The sequence below is a fragment of the Copadichromis virginalis genome, linkage group LG18 (genome assembly GCF_057382275.1).
Source record: "Copadichromis virginalis isolate Kocher_CV1m ecotype Utaka linkage group LG18, C_Virginalis_male_GT1.1, whole genome shotgun sequence".
NCBI lineage: Eukaryota > Metazoa > Chordata > Actinopteri > Cichliformes > Cichlidae > Copadichromis > Copadichromis virginalis.
The window spans coordinates 6345067-6360613 of NC_140635.1; the positions used below are offsets into that span (position 1 = coordinate 6345067).

General features: G+C 39.7%; 1 protein-coding gene across 1 annotated transcript in view; it reads right to left on the reverse strand.

Annotated features, from left to right (window-relative positions):
* The window catches only part of vipr2 (vasoactive intestinal peptide receptor 2), a 75878-nt gene that overhangs the window by 36026 nt on the left and 24305 nt on the right, over nucleotides 1-15547 (reverse strand). The window contains exon 2 of the mRNA XM_085438908.1: nucleotides 3970-4075. Coding sequence (XP_085295034.1) covers nucleotides 3970-4075 — 106 coding nt within the window. The remainder of the gene's footprint in view (nucleotides 1-3969; nucleotides 4076-15547) is intronic.

The following is a 15547-nucleotide window of genomic DNA, read 5'->3' on the forward strand; positions in this document are numbered from 1 at the left end:
TCTGGTGATGTATTTTAATGTTGTATTAAGTATGTCCCAGCTGAGGTTCAAACACATAAACTGTCTCCATCTGTTTACATTTTTGACTGCGGTGGCCGGATGACGGATGATTAGACTTTTTCACTATCCCTCACTATGTTTCATGTGGCTCAGGGGCGAAGAGGTTAGAGATTTTTATATCACCAACTCTCAGTCCAGTATTTCTCATTATTTTTATGTAAAAGTGGTGGATTTTTCTTTATGGATCATTAAAAACGCTTACTTTACACTTAGTTTAGTTCAACAAAAATATATAATCAAAAGCTCTTTAAAGGCTTTTCTCTTCAATTTTCTCCCGACTCCTTGTACTTTCTGAGCTGTGAACTTCATCAGAGGACCACATTCGGTGTATTTTCTGTGGTAATTAGCCTCTTTTGCAGATGGGCACGTAGGAAGATAAAGTCTGGGTGAGACCAATCAGCTATTTTGAAAGCATAAGTCAACATTTGGGAAAACTGCTGAGCTGCTTTTATATGCAGCACTGATGAAAAGAGAACAGAACTGTTAGCCTGGCCATGTCCAAAGTGAGGTCATCAAGGCAGAAGTCTTTGTACACAACCACAGAGGACTTCAAAGGAAATCAATGCGTGAAAGAACTGAAGACTTTCAGCTTTAAATCAAGGGGTATTACAAAAGTTTTGCAGTTTAATTCTTAGCTACCAGTCAGTGTTGTGTACATATCCAAAACAGAGGCTTGTTCTCAGTCGGTTCAAACATTTTTCAAACCTGCTCCTCTTGACAGCACTATTATTAAAGACCACCAGAAGCAATATCTTACGATCTTCAGACAAGAGACCCGACCAAACCTTGAGGTAAGATTATTTTGTCACATCAATAAAAGTCAAGCTTGTGTTGTAAATGATAAACAACAGCGTCCTGCAGGATCCTTGGCAGAAAAACTTACACACAAACTCATGTAATCAAATGATAATGAATTAATAGCAAGTCTGGGTTTCAGAAGAGCGCTTGGGTGTTTTTGGTGAAAATGTTTTTGAAGAAAATGCCTCGTTGCTGTCACAAATCACCCCTGACACTCGTCTCCGCCCTGCTCCACTCTCGTCTTCACCTCTCTTGTGAACTGTCTGTTGCTTCAGATGTTTTTCCCCAAGCGTTTAAACCTTCTCTATGTTCTACTCTTTGCACGTTTACCTATCTCAGTCTAATTTCAGGGTGTCAAAGCGTGGCCCACAGGCTAATGGTGGCACTTGTTAATATATTATTATAGTAAAAGATTTACTACTGTGTTTAACTCTAAGGATCAAGAATAAAGAAGTGTTTCTCTTTTGTTGAACCACCACAGCAGCTCCCTGAGCAGCAGACGTCCATGGTTATCATCCTCTGGGCTAAATCTGGTCATTGCATGCATCAGCCTCTGTGGATTCAATTACTGTGTTAAAATTTTCCTCAAAACAGAAATTAAAGATATTTCATATGGGAAACTGCCCTTAAACAAAACTTTATTCAACAGTGAGGTTAATAATCATTACAATCAGGACCTGTGAGGGGTAAGTCTCTGTTTTCTTTTTTGTTTTGTTTGATTCAAGTTTAGATGGATAGTTGGCCATTTCAACACTATAATTGAACCCGCAGGCACTGAGGCTGCAGACACTTAACTAACTTAATTTATTTAAGTAAAATTTTAGGTAGCACAATGTGCCACTGGAAGAAAATCAGCCCTTACAAAAATAAATGATTATTTGTCATTTTTATTGTAGATCACAAAGTAACCCAAAAGTTTGAGCAGCAGTCTATACTTCAGGATAACAGGCTAAATTTGTGATTCGTTTTTTTCCTGAATTTGGCAGAAACAATCACACATCTGTCGTGATTTAATTCAGGAATGATTTCGTGTGAATCCATTCCCAGCTGCAGAGATTGCACAGATTTTCAGTGCACTCGGTGAAAGCTAAGTGACCTTTACGAAAGCTTTTCATGTTGTGTAGAAAACATGGCTGGACAGAAGACAAAATATGGGCTTAAACTGCGTTATGAGATCTAATCATGTTCTCACATGGTGTGATTACATGTACACACTGTATGCAGGGTCCTTCATGCTTTTGCATATCAGCCTTCAGACTGCAGGGTTTACTTTTGCAAATGTTTTCTCTTTATCTGAGCCTATTTCAGTGGAACAAAAAGCAAAACTTCAACTTTATAAAAAGAAAATGAATAATTATAAAAGTTCATTTGAAAGTTTGACTCAAAGCAAACACTAAATTACTGATAACCCGATAGCTAAATGCCTGAGGGATTTCCTTCTAAGGACCGCCAGGAGAACTGCTGTACTAAACGCTGCATTGGAGCTGGAGTTGTTCAACTACAATACAAGAGACACACTATATAAGTAGCTGAATGATATCAATGATATGAATAACTTTTGCAAGTGGAACCCGGTTAGCTTACAAATAAGGAAAGGAAGGACAGGAAATTAGCTGGTTAGCAATAATTTTAGTTTCATGATAAGAATGAAGGAATTTATCACAACTAAAGATATTTAATCAATCCTGGGCAAAAAATCAAAAATATAAAATACAAATAAATTCCAAACAGTGACGTTGCCACAGCTCTTTAACATTTATACCAATCATTAAGCTGCGAATACTCGCTGCAGCAAGAAGTGTCACCAACAGGCAAAACCTCAGTATTAGCACTTGTATAGAAGAAGATGTTTCCTATACCAGTCAAAACCTGAATCAAAGAAATAAGAGCTGCCACTACATGAAAGCACAGTTTGCACCAGCAGATGTGACTTCAGTTTCTGTGTCCTCACCATTCAAGAGGGCAAACGTGGCAAAAATAATTGTCCCAGAAAACAATCTTGGAAATCGTGCCAGAGGTCAAATAGACCAAAAGATTCCCCCCATCACTTTTTCCTAATAACTTTTCCTTCACTTTGAAAACCTTCATAAAGAAAGGAAAGGAGAAATTTATACAGACTTAGGGGAGGAAAATGCAGTGCACCAAGACTTTACTTAGACAAGGCTCTTTGATGTGACAGTGAATGTTCTTGATGAGGGTCTGCTATGCTGAAACTTTGTCCCAAGTATAAATTACAAAGAGCACATCAGAAACTTAACTCCATTGGCTATGATGCTGTTTGATATCACTCACATACAGAGGACAGCCTGTAAAAATAACATTTTATTTGTAATGTTAAAGAAAAGTCTATAAAACGAGATGCAATGCTTGTCACATTCTCATCCCGTCTGCTGACATTTCCTCTTCCCACAGGAGACATGATCCAGTATAACTCCTGCCTTTTAATTAATGACAGTCTTAAAGGCTGGGCAGTATAGCAATGTGCAAAACTAATGCAAAGTGAGTTATGATAAACCTTACATTCATGTTGACCATCTTAAAATAGATCATAATCTTTATAAAGCTTATTTATATAAGCTTTTAAGCTTATATAAGCTGATTTTATTACAGCAGCATGACACTCATAGTTCACCTTTGGGTTTATCAGCCTTTCACTGAAGGTTCATAACCTATCAGGATGTCATGGCTTATAAAACAGAAAACACTGTTAATTAACATCTACACAATTTGTGCTGCTTCCCATGAATTATCTCATTTTCTTTCCTTTAGTATTTAGAGACTCGGTCTGCAGAGTGAAAGCTTTCCACAGCCACAGGTGTTAGCAAACCGGTGTGCATGAATGAATACGCAGGATAATTAGATCAGTTGCACCAGATGTTGATCCCTAATGCAGTCAGCATAATGGATGATCGAGGGAGCTAATTTTGGTATTTCCTCAAACACCTGTTGTCGGGGGAAAGGCAACGTTAGCATGAGCCGTGGAGCCACAACGGCCACGTTAATGCTTGAAACAAGCCAGATTTAAAGATTCTGTCCAGCTACACAAAGTTTTTCCAAGTTACTGTTAGAAGATATCTGGTTTCTAACAGTTGTGCTTTGAGTGATTGTGACCTTTATAGCTGCTGTTGGCCTGCTTCTCCCTCAGCTTCTTTATGCACTCGGCCTGGTCTCTCTCCACCTCCAGCAGGAAGTTACAGGTTGGATGTCGGCCGTCAACCTGCAGTGGAAGCAATAAAAAGAATACAAATTGTAGATTAAATATTTAGGCTATGTCAACCTTAAAACAGTCTGAGAGTGTGAAGGAAATCAGGTGTCCATATCAACAAAGATGAAAACTGTTATACACTGTCTTTAACACATTTTCTTACACACGTGGCAACAACTATATTAGCAGCTACCAAGAAACTTTTTGGAATTTATTTGCATTTTCTTTTTACATCCATCTGACAGAATAATGCTTTAATGGCAGACAATCCCCTCATGTCCACTGTGCACGTGCAAGCAAGCTCCTGCATATACACAATCCAGATCTGCTGCTGCTTAAGATAAGACACTTGTAAATAAAACTACAAGGAGCAATGAGGACTCTGGCACCTTGGTATACGTCACGCTCAGGCACGCTGTGGTTGAGGAGAAATGCCAGCGGATCGTGTTGCAGTAGAGGCATCTCATGCAGTCACTTTAATGAAATTTAATTGACTGTGGAATAAATGAGTTATTTATCACTTTGTGTTCTCATTAGGTGGCTCTGGAGAATTTCCAGTTATTATTTGTCATATTGCTTCATATCACATCTGAAACCCTCAATGAAAATGTTATGCAGTAAATCTTTATATTGTCAGCAAACATAACTTCCTGTTGTCACTAGGTGGCACCACGACTATGACTAAAGGTCAATTAGTTTGTCTCCTTACTTTTCGCAGTTTTGCATTGTCAGCATAGCTGGACTGGCCATCGGGCCGATGGTGATTTTTCGTTTTTACAGGTCTAAACAATCGAAGGTTTGTCCAGATGCTGGCCGATGTGTAAAAATAACTCAGTTGTTTGGTGGTGGCTATGGCGGCGCTTCCACAGAGGCCAGCAGGTGGATGAGGGAAAGGGGAGGCAGGAGGAGCAGAGACCCGAGGCGGCCGCCGGTCCGAGTGCCAGGTGAACTGAACTTCAGGTAAGAAGTTATGACCTGCAGTCTATCTGGGTCAGATATAAACCAAGTTTAGGTGGAGTTTATTTTCGTTGTGCTGACTTCTTACAGTCAGTTACAATAACTCGTACTGCGTACTAGCTAGCATGACGGAGTTTCTATACAGCTGGGCAGGTGCTATGATCTTACTGATAGTGAACTTTATTTAATTCATAAGGTTAGTTAGTAGAGTTGCCAACCGTCCCGTACAAACATAATCGTCCCGCATTCAGAGAAAATATTAACTAACTATTAACCCAATTAATTGGGTCCACTCCTGCCTGCACACAGCCTTCACATAACATATTAAGATCTGAACTTTATTTAGATTACCTTTAAGGTGGACGTGATCAACCTGTGAGGAGTACATCAAAGGATTGCTACAACTGTCGCACATAGATAGTTTGTGGCAAATCAGATAAGGCGGTAAGTTGTTGGTGGCTTTGATCAAACTGCTCGGATCAGTGGATTAAAGTGTAAAAACTGTCATTTCATTAAATATCGTCATACATCGTTTATACCAGGACCAGATTGGACAATGTATGTCTGAATCACTGCAAATTTTGTGCTGAATAATCAGAGGTCCCAGAGATGTTTCTGTACATTGTGGGACGTTACATGTGTACATGTGTACCAAATTTCAATTCAAAGTATGTTTCTCAGGCATATTTTACAACCCCCTTGTGCAAAACCCATGAAATGCATGAATATCACCAGACCTGATATGTGTGCAAAATTTCATGATTTGAGGCCATGGTTATGCACTCACAAAAATGGTAAATGGCCTGTATTTGTATAGCGCTTTACAAAAATAACCAAAACTAAAAGAACAATGACCATAATGACCATTAGCAGATCGTATGAATGACTTATGTTTCTGAAATAATTGTGCAAACTTCTCACTTAAAATCCATGAATTCACATGGTAGGATTTGTAAAGAATTTATTCGTAAATTAGGGTGGAAAATAAGTATTTGGTCACCTCAAACAAGGAAAATCTCTGGCTCTCACAGACCTGTAACGTCTTCTGTAAGAAGCTTTTCTGTCCCCCACTCGTTACCTGTATGAATGGCACCTGTTTGAACTCATCATCTGTATAAAAGACACCTGTCCACAGCCTCAAACAGTCAGACTCCAAACTCCGCCATGGCCAAGACCAAAGAGCTTTCGAAGGACACCAGGAAAAGTATTGTAGACCTGCACCAGACTGGGAAGAGTGAATCTACAATAGGCAAGCAGCTTGGTGTGAAAAAATCAACTGTGGGAGCAATCATCAGAAAATGGAAGACATACAAGACCACTGATAATCTCCCTCGATCTAGGGCTCCACGCAAGATCTCATCCCGTGGGGTCAAAATGATCATGAGAACGGTGAGCAAAGATCCCAGAACCACACGGGGGGACCTGGTGAATGACCTGCAGAGAGCTGGGACCAAAGTAACAAAGGTCACCATCAGTAACACACTACAACGGCAGGGAATCAAATCCCGCAGTGCCAGACGTGTTCCGCTGCTGAAGCCAGTGCATGTCCAGGCCCGTCTGAAGTTTGCCAGAGAGCACATGGATGATACAGCAGAGGATTGGGAGAATGTCATGTGGTCAGATGAAACCAAAGTAGAACTTTTTGGTATAAACTCAACTCGTCGTGTTTGGAGGAAGAAGAATACTGAGTTGCATCCCAAGAACACCATACCTACTGTGAAGCATGGGGGTGGAAACATCATGCTATGGGGCTGTTTTTCTGCCAAGGGGACAGGACGACTGATCCGTGTTAAGGACAGAATGAATGGGGCCATGTATCGTGAGATTTTGAGCCAAAACCTCCTTCCATCAGTGAGAACTTTGAAGATGAAACGAGGCTGGGTCTTCCAACATGACAATGATCCAAAACACACCACCCGGGCAACAAAGGAGTGGCTCCGTAAGAAGCATTTGAAAGTCCTGGAGTGGCCTAGCCAGTCTCCAGACCTCAACCCCATAGAAAATCTGTGGTGGGAGTTGAAAGTCCGTGTTGCTCGGCGACAGCCCCAAAACATCACTGCTCTCGAGACGATCTGCATGGAGGAATGGGCCAAAATACCAGCTACTGTGTGTGCAAACCTGGTAAAGACCTATAGTAAACGTTTGACCTCTGTTATTGCCAACAAAGGTTATGTTACAAAGTATTGAGTTGTATTTTTGTTATTGACCAAATACTTATTTTCCACCCTGATTTACGAATAAATGCTTTACAAATCCTACCATGTGGATTCATGGATTTTTTTTTCACATTCTGTCTCTCACAGTTGAAGTGTACCTCTGGTGCAAATTACTGACCTCTGTCATCATTTTAGGTGGGGGGAACTTGCACAATCGGTGGCTGACTAAATACTTTTTTGCCCCACTGTAAGTCCATCCATCTATTTTCCTAACTGTTTATCCAGTGCAGCGTTGCAATGGGCCTGGAGCCAGTCCAGCAAAAATCCACCCTAACATAAAATAGGATGGTAGCGTAAACTCTATGTGCAGAGTTCAGAAGACAGTCATTTTACAACACTGCCAAAAACTGATATTATTCCAAACCATTTGCAACATTTATTTTACACAATATGTTTGCATTTTTCTTCACGTTCGTTAGAGATGGATGAAAGTGTTATAAGCTCATACACAGAGGAGAGCGAGGGTTATGATAGACAGATGAACAGAAGGTCAAGATAAGCTGCTTAAACCAACCAGCCAGCACTCCCTCTCTTAATATTTGTGTGTGTTTAAACAGAGGAGAGGCACATGAATCAACAGCGCGTAAATCCTGAGGAGGAAATTGTGATCGAGCCAAACGGCACATGACAAATGAATAACCATCTTCTATATTTTAAGTCATAATAGCACCTGTAATCAAACATGTTCTGCACTGTGTCTGTGTCTGATCTGATTTTAGTAGTATCACTGACTCATGTAAACTCCACAGCCTCGTTACTGCAGTTACACGAGTAAAGTTCTTGCATCAACAACACAGAAAAACTACCATTAACAATTAATTTGTTGCTTTTACTGAGTCAGCACAAATAAAACACTTTAAATTTTAACACTTGTGCAAAGTTTTATTCATATCACTTTGAATATAGATTTACCTCAGAGTAAAATATCCAATTCAAGTATTTTACGACTACGTGTCATTTCTCTTATTTTGCTCTTTAATAGGATCAACAGTTTTTAAACAGCTCCCAATGTCCATCACTCAATCAAAATCTCCCATAGAGGCTGCAACTTTTTATCCCCTGGCATGAAGCAAGGCTGGGCATCATCCAGACAGCACACACAAGCATGCACACAGACTTACACAACTATGAGCCTGAAGTGGCAGCTGAACTGCGATTTGACGCATCAAACACAGAATATTATCCAAATGTGAGCAATAGATTATTATTCAAAAACAAACTCAGAGATCCTCAAAAGTCTCCTGTCAAACCAAATTAGCTGAGATGAACGCAGCTAAAAATGAACGTGGGAATGACGGATGTGTTTCAGAAAGTTGTCGGTAATGTGACTAAAACCAAACACTTCATTTACTGGACAAAGGGTGAGGTCAAACACACAGAAACATTTGATATGTATGTAAAGGTGGAAACCAATAAAAGTTGTACAAAACATAGTAAACGCTTGAGTATTCCCATCAGCATGCACTATTTTTGTCTTTGACAGTTCTTACACCTCATGAATGAACAAATATACCAGAAAACACACAAATAGAAAGTCTTAGCTTAGCAGATTAGCTTGGGTGAAAGACCGAAAGTTTAGGCACACAACGATGTGTGCCACTGGTAAAGTTTCTGGGCTGCCTTTCCTCATAACAGCCATCCCTCAAGATTTTCTCCATTTAAAGCAATGCATTATTAGGGATTGTAACATCGAGTCATTTTACTGAATCAGTAGACAGTTCAAAAACATTCCCACACCACTCGTGCTGATGAGTCCAAAAAAGGAAGAAAAAAGTCCATGAGTGACGAAACCTTTAACTTTTTTTATTTCACTACGTATCTTTGAAATGTTTTTATATTACATAAGCACTTTGGCTAGAAAATCCAAATCCAACATTATGTTAATTTTGTAAATCATGGTTCCATGTAAACACACAATCAAGCAGGATATGATGAAAGGTGAGGCTAGCTTGGTACTGTATGAGCTTGTAGTGTCTCTCAGTTATCAGTAAGCTCTATATTACAGCGGGTTATTTAATCATTCCTAATACCAACATGGCAACAGTGACAAGGCTCAGCTTGAAGCTTCTAACTAATGGGTGATATCAGGCAGCACATCATTTCCTTTTTCATCAGAGCCTTTTTGCTTGCCAGCAGTTGTTTAGGTAATGGATAAACTCTAAGAAATGGATATACACCAGACTGAACTGTTGTTACAGCTGCCAGCAAAACTGTCACCTATTTACATCTGAAAAAAAATGATTTTAATGTCCGGATGGAGACATGGTTTTGGTTTGGTCTTCTTCGGTTTGTCTCTCACACACTCAGGTAAGTCGATTTATGTCAGGTGTTGCTTTAATGTGCTCCAACCAGAACCGCTTCTTCTTCCATTTTAGTCTGCCAACTCTTTCCTCTCTGCTTTTTCATCTTCTGAAGACATATTAAAGGTACAGTCAGTAGCAGGTTTGGCGCCCTGGGCGAACACTCCCTCTTACTCTTCTTATATTTATTGTTTGTTTACTTGCACTGCTGTAACTGGAGCCTCGTCTCGTCTCTCTATATACTGGACTGTATGTAGCGGAGATGACAATAAGGTTTACTTTGACTTCAGCAGTGAGCAGGTGCACCGAGGGCTCTCGCGCTCAATTTTCGTGTATAAAATTTAGAAAAAACATCGGTGCAAATGATAAGTCTGTATCATAATGTCTGGTGTTTTCGTTGACATGTCTAATCTCCTGACAATAAGTAATCACAACAATATCGCCATGTTTATGCACACACATCAGAGGTTACACAAAGTTTATGACTGTGCATCAATTTGTTGGAAGACATAACCACACACTAAATCAATGTATATTTACGACTACAATAAATAAGCAGTAACTATCTTACTGGACCTGTAAGGTCCTTGTTCCCACACCTGTCTGAGAGCTGTGCATGGACATGCAGCATGAATAGCATACTTTACAGCTCGGCTGACATATTCATCATAGTTGCTCCAGACAGTTCAAATGCTCCATGTTACAGAAGTTTGTATGTATGTCGGACAAATGCTGAAAACAAAAACTCCACTGGATGGACGGGGAACACGGTGACACCTTGGAAATTTTCATGTCAATTTCAGGCTAAGTGCTTGTGACCTTCATTGCAGGGCATGTCAAATCCAATAGCACACCATTTGCTCACTCACTTACTCAGCAGGCTGGAAAGTATACAACAACTAGACAGTGCGACACAAAGAAGTCGAATTAATGAGTTTACCGCGATGAAGATACAGCAGAGTCTGGACATGCTGCACAGAAACAATATGTGCACGTGGTTTAACATTTCTAACCTCACATAGACCCATGGTGTGTTATCTTCAAAAGTTTGCAGCATTTTAAAAAATTTCTTTAGGACAAACTTAAAAGAAATTAGAAAACACCCAAGGTTTGAAAAGAGGGGCCAGTGCTCAAGTGTCTTAAACCTGCTTTTATCCTGTTTGTTGACACACATCTGCAGTAAATCACATTTTTTATTTTATTTTTTTCCTTTGATTTCCTTTCCTGCCTTGTTAAGACGTAAGTTACATTTAGTTCGTTCGTATCCCATTAGCCTTGTTTGCTAAAAGCACATATGCAAGCAGCATAAGAATAGAGGAAATCAGGAATAAAGAACCAGACTTAATACTGTTTTATCTTTGCAATTGATATCGATGCACCTACATCCACAAATTAAGCTTTGGGAACAAGGTCAGGTGTGACTGAGTAATCTCTCGCTAGCACACATGTTACTCTTCCTATGGAAAGTGAGAAATAAACTCCTCGTGTTTCCCTCGGTCTCTCTCGTCTCTCTGCCAGTGTGCAGAGCTTAACATACTTTTGTTGTAATTTTTGGTCCACTGCACACTAAGTGATTGGTGTTAAAGCCAGTGGATACATGCACTACACGAATCAAGTGCAACATAAGATAAGATAATGTGAGATAAAATTATTCCTCTAGGAGAAAATCAGCAGGAGAAAATTGATTTATCTACTACTGCATCAACAGGAGAAAATGTTAAACATCACAGTAAAACCCACTTCAGTAAAGTGTGCCAGCTATCTTTATTAACCTGATCACCCTGTGTGTGTGTATATATAAAGTGTTGTCTTGCCTTTACCCTTTGTCATGATGTGTGTTATCCTGCCTGGTGTCGTCTCCTTCTGTTTCTTCTGTGACTTCTTCTGGTTTTGGCTTCATGTTTTAGACTTTATGCACTGGCGGCTGGCCTAAAAAACGTCTCTTCTTGTGTTAATTCACTTGCTTCCTGCATCTTATTATCCTGCACATTATGACAGTCCAGTTCTTTTGCTGATTAGTCCTCAACACAAAGCATTCTGTTTTTAGTGCTTATTAGTTTTCCTGGTATTTGAATGTCTGTAAGAAATCTCACGCCACCCATCTCGCTGCTGCGGTGATATGTCAATAAAAGCTCAAACTGAAAATGTAGTGCTGGTGGAGTGTGAACAAGGCAGGGAACTGGGTGCCAACTCATTAAATTGATTGGTTTCATTTTATATTATAAGTATCTTTGTCCTTTTAAGTATATTTCACTGAGGTAATGTTATGATTTAGCAATGTAAAACACTGAACTGAACTAAGCCCTGGTGACCTGTTTTACGTCCACTAAGTCTCACGGCAATCTCACAAATGTCTCATGAAATATTTGGTCTGGACCAAACGACACCACTATCGTAACTAAAGCAGACACCACCTGTGTTATAGCAGATGCACTAATTGGTTCGATGACAGCTGCTTCTCCACAAAGCTGCCTCCAGCATGATGCAGATCCAGAATCTACTCTAATCGGTAGATGATAATGACTAACTCAAGTTAGCCAAAGGAAATGCAAACAAGGGCATTACTCTTTCAACACACAGCTCTGCAAACAGCAAACAAATTGCTGAGGTAGTGTCTGAAATTTTCATAGGATATTTGATTTTTCTTCCACTGGTTTGATATTCTCTGGATTGTCCACGTGAGGATCTTAAATCTGCAGATCATGGTTGATGAACTTATTTTATTCAAGAGACAAAGAATTCTGTCCTTTTTGATGTTCTTTCAGCAAAAGGATCAACGAGAAAGTTCCAACAATACAAACAAGCACAAGGAAGTGTTTGAGTAAAAACCAAAAACCAAAAAAAGTAATGCAGAAACACTTCTGTATATAAGTTCTGGCATAAATGAATAGCAATAAATAAATAAATAACAGCAAGTGAATTTTTATTAAAAGTCTCCTTTTAGTTAATGACAGAGCTATCTAAATGCTAATGAATCGGTCTTATCAGCTCTTTTTCCTAATGTGTTTTCGTGCTCTGGCTTCAATCAGCAGTGATGCACACCACTAGCTGGCCACCATCAAATGAGCTTTAGGAGATGATGATGCTGCCCTGAGTTTACCTTTACTCAATTTGATTTTATGGCAGAGGTTGGCCCCAAGAACGAGCGGTAAAAGAGCTGCAGTGACAAAGAAAAGAAAAGAAAACTAATGAAGTATGAGAAACTCCCAGAATCAGCAGCAGAAACTCCCCAGCAGGCTGTAAATACAGTGGGGGAAATAATTATTTGCTAAAAGTTTGCTCATTTGCATAAGAAATAAACACTCTCTAATTTCTTTGGTCGTTTCAATTCAACCAAATTTCAGAAAAAACACATTACATAAATGTTATAAAGCAATTTGCATGTCATTGCAAGCAAACATGACTTAGTACTCGGTGGAGAAACCCTTTCTGCAAGCACAGCAGTTCGATGTTTCTTGTAGTTGGTCAGCTGGTTTGCGCGTATCTCAGGGGGGATTTTGGACCACTCTTTACAGCAACTCTAAATCCTTTAGTTTTTTGGCAACTCAAGGTTTTAGCTTCCTTCACAGAAGGAAGAATATAGAACTGAGGTCTGAAAACTAGGTAATAAACCCCATGACGTCAATGAGCCTCTTCTTTAGCCACTTCTTTGCTGTCATATAGGAAGAACCATGCATCATCTTTTCTTTTTCAGGAGGTTCTTGTATGGTACATGGCCTCGTCCAATGGCTCCTTAAAGTCACCCTTCTCCCTTAGCAGAAAAAAAACTCCAAAACATAATGTTTCCACCTCCATACTTGACTTTTGGGATGGTGTTCTTTGGATCATATTCAGCATTATTCTTCCTTCAAACACGTTGGGTCAAAAATGCCCTGAATTCAATTTTGGTTCATCTGACCACAGCCCTTTCTCCTACACCTTCTTTTAACAATTTAGATGCTTATTAAGCAAATCTAAGATCGGCCTGTACATATTTCTTCTTGTATGCCCTGCAAGATTTCAGTGCATTAGGGCGTAATGTGTTGCTGATTGTGTAACTGCCTTCAGCTCATTAACAAGCTAGTGATCATTATCACCCAATGAAGTAAGATCCTCAAGGATGCCGAACAGAGGGTGACCGATGATCATTTTATATTTCTGCCACTTCAAAATACAGGGAGTGCAGAATTATTAGGCAAGTTGTATTTTTGAGGAATAATTTTATTATTGAACAACAACCATTGTCAGGGGTAGACATTTGTTCAAACACAAGTAAGAGAAATGAGACACTGTAGACCGACTCAGAGAGTATTAGAAACGTGCGCACGGGTGAATGTCTCTGAGAAGACACACACACCGAGTGCAGGCTTGCTTGCTTTATTTATAGTGAAAGTCAGTTACATAGTACTTCCTCTTTTAACTGAAAAGGGAGAGGTCAGGCATTATCTCAGCTTATCTGACCTTGCACACATACACTGAAAATAACAATGCAGAAGTATATCATGCTTATCTGACATCACACACTGAGGTAAGGAATGCATTATGTTCTCTTTAACAATAAGCTTGGTTATGTGAAAATATATGAACACACAGAATATAAGGCACACTTGATTATATTGTATTATAGAGATTTGGTTATATTGTATAATGTAGAAAAATCTCTTAACAACCATGTTCTCAATGAACCCAAAAAACTCATTAATATCAAAGCTGAATGTTTTTGGAAGTAGTTTTTAGTTTGTTTTTAGTTTTAGCTATTTTAGGGGGATATCTGTGTGTGCAGGTGACTATTACTGTGCATAATTATTAGGCAACTTAACAAAAAACAAATATATACCCATTTCAATTATTTATTTTTACCAGTGAAACCAATATAACATCTCCACATTCACAAATATACATTTCTGACATTCAAAAACAAAACAAAAACAAATCAGCGACCAATATAGCCACCTTTCTTTGCAAGGACACTCAAAAGGACCCTACGCTGTGTCACTGCATCATTCTATGTTTGGCACTGATCACCACCTGCACTCATGTATATATCTTTCAACGTAGCACTCTTAATTCTTATTCTCATGTATATCTCATGCACATATCTTTCCACGTAGCACTTTTAATTCTTATCCCTACTTTTATTTTTTTCCATGTCTATTTAAGTGCTATTTATGACAGCATGTTTGCACTGAAGCACCGCAGCAATTTCCTAATGTTGTAAACCTGCTCAACATTTGGCAATAAACCCCATTCTGATTCTGATTCTGAAAAGCCTGCCATCCATGGATTCTGTCAGTGTTTTGATCTGTTCACCATCAACATTGCGTGCAGCAGCAACCACAGCCTCCCAGACACTGTTCAGAGAGGTGTACTGTTTTCCCTCCTTGTAAATCTCACATTTGATGATGGACCACAGGTTCTCAATGGGGTTCAGATCAGGTGAACAAGGAGGCCATGTCATTAGTTTTTCTTCTTTTATACCCTTTCTTGCCAGCCACGCTGTGGAGTACTTGGACGCGTGTGATGGAGCATTGTCCTGCATGAAAATCATGTTTTTCTTGAAGGATGCAGACTTCTTCCTGTACCACTGCTTGAAGAAGGTGTCTTCCAGAAACTGGCAGTAGGACTGGGAGTTGAGCTTGACTCCATCCTCAACCCGAAAAGGCCCCACAAGCTCATCTTTGATGATACCAGCCCAAACCAGTACTCCACCTCCACCTTGCTGGCGTCTGAGTCGGACTGGAGCTCTCTGCCCTTTACCAATCCAGCCACGGGCCCATCCATCTGGCCCATCAAGACTCACTCTCATTTCATCAGTCCATAAAACCTTAGAAAAACCAGTCTTGAGATATTTCTTGGCCCAGTCTTGACGTTTCAGCTTGTGTGTCTTGTTCAGTGGTGGTCGTCTTTCAGCCTTTCTTACCTTGGCCATGTCTCTGAGTATTGCACACCTTGTGCTTTTGGGCACTCCAGTGATGTTGCAGCTCTGAAATATGGCCAAACTGATGGCAAGTGGCATCTTGGCAGCTGCACGC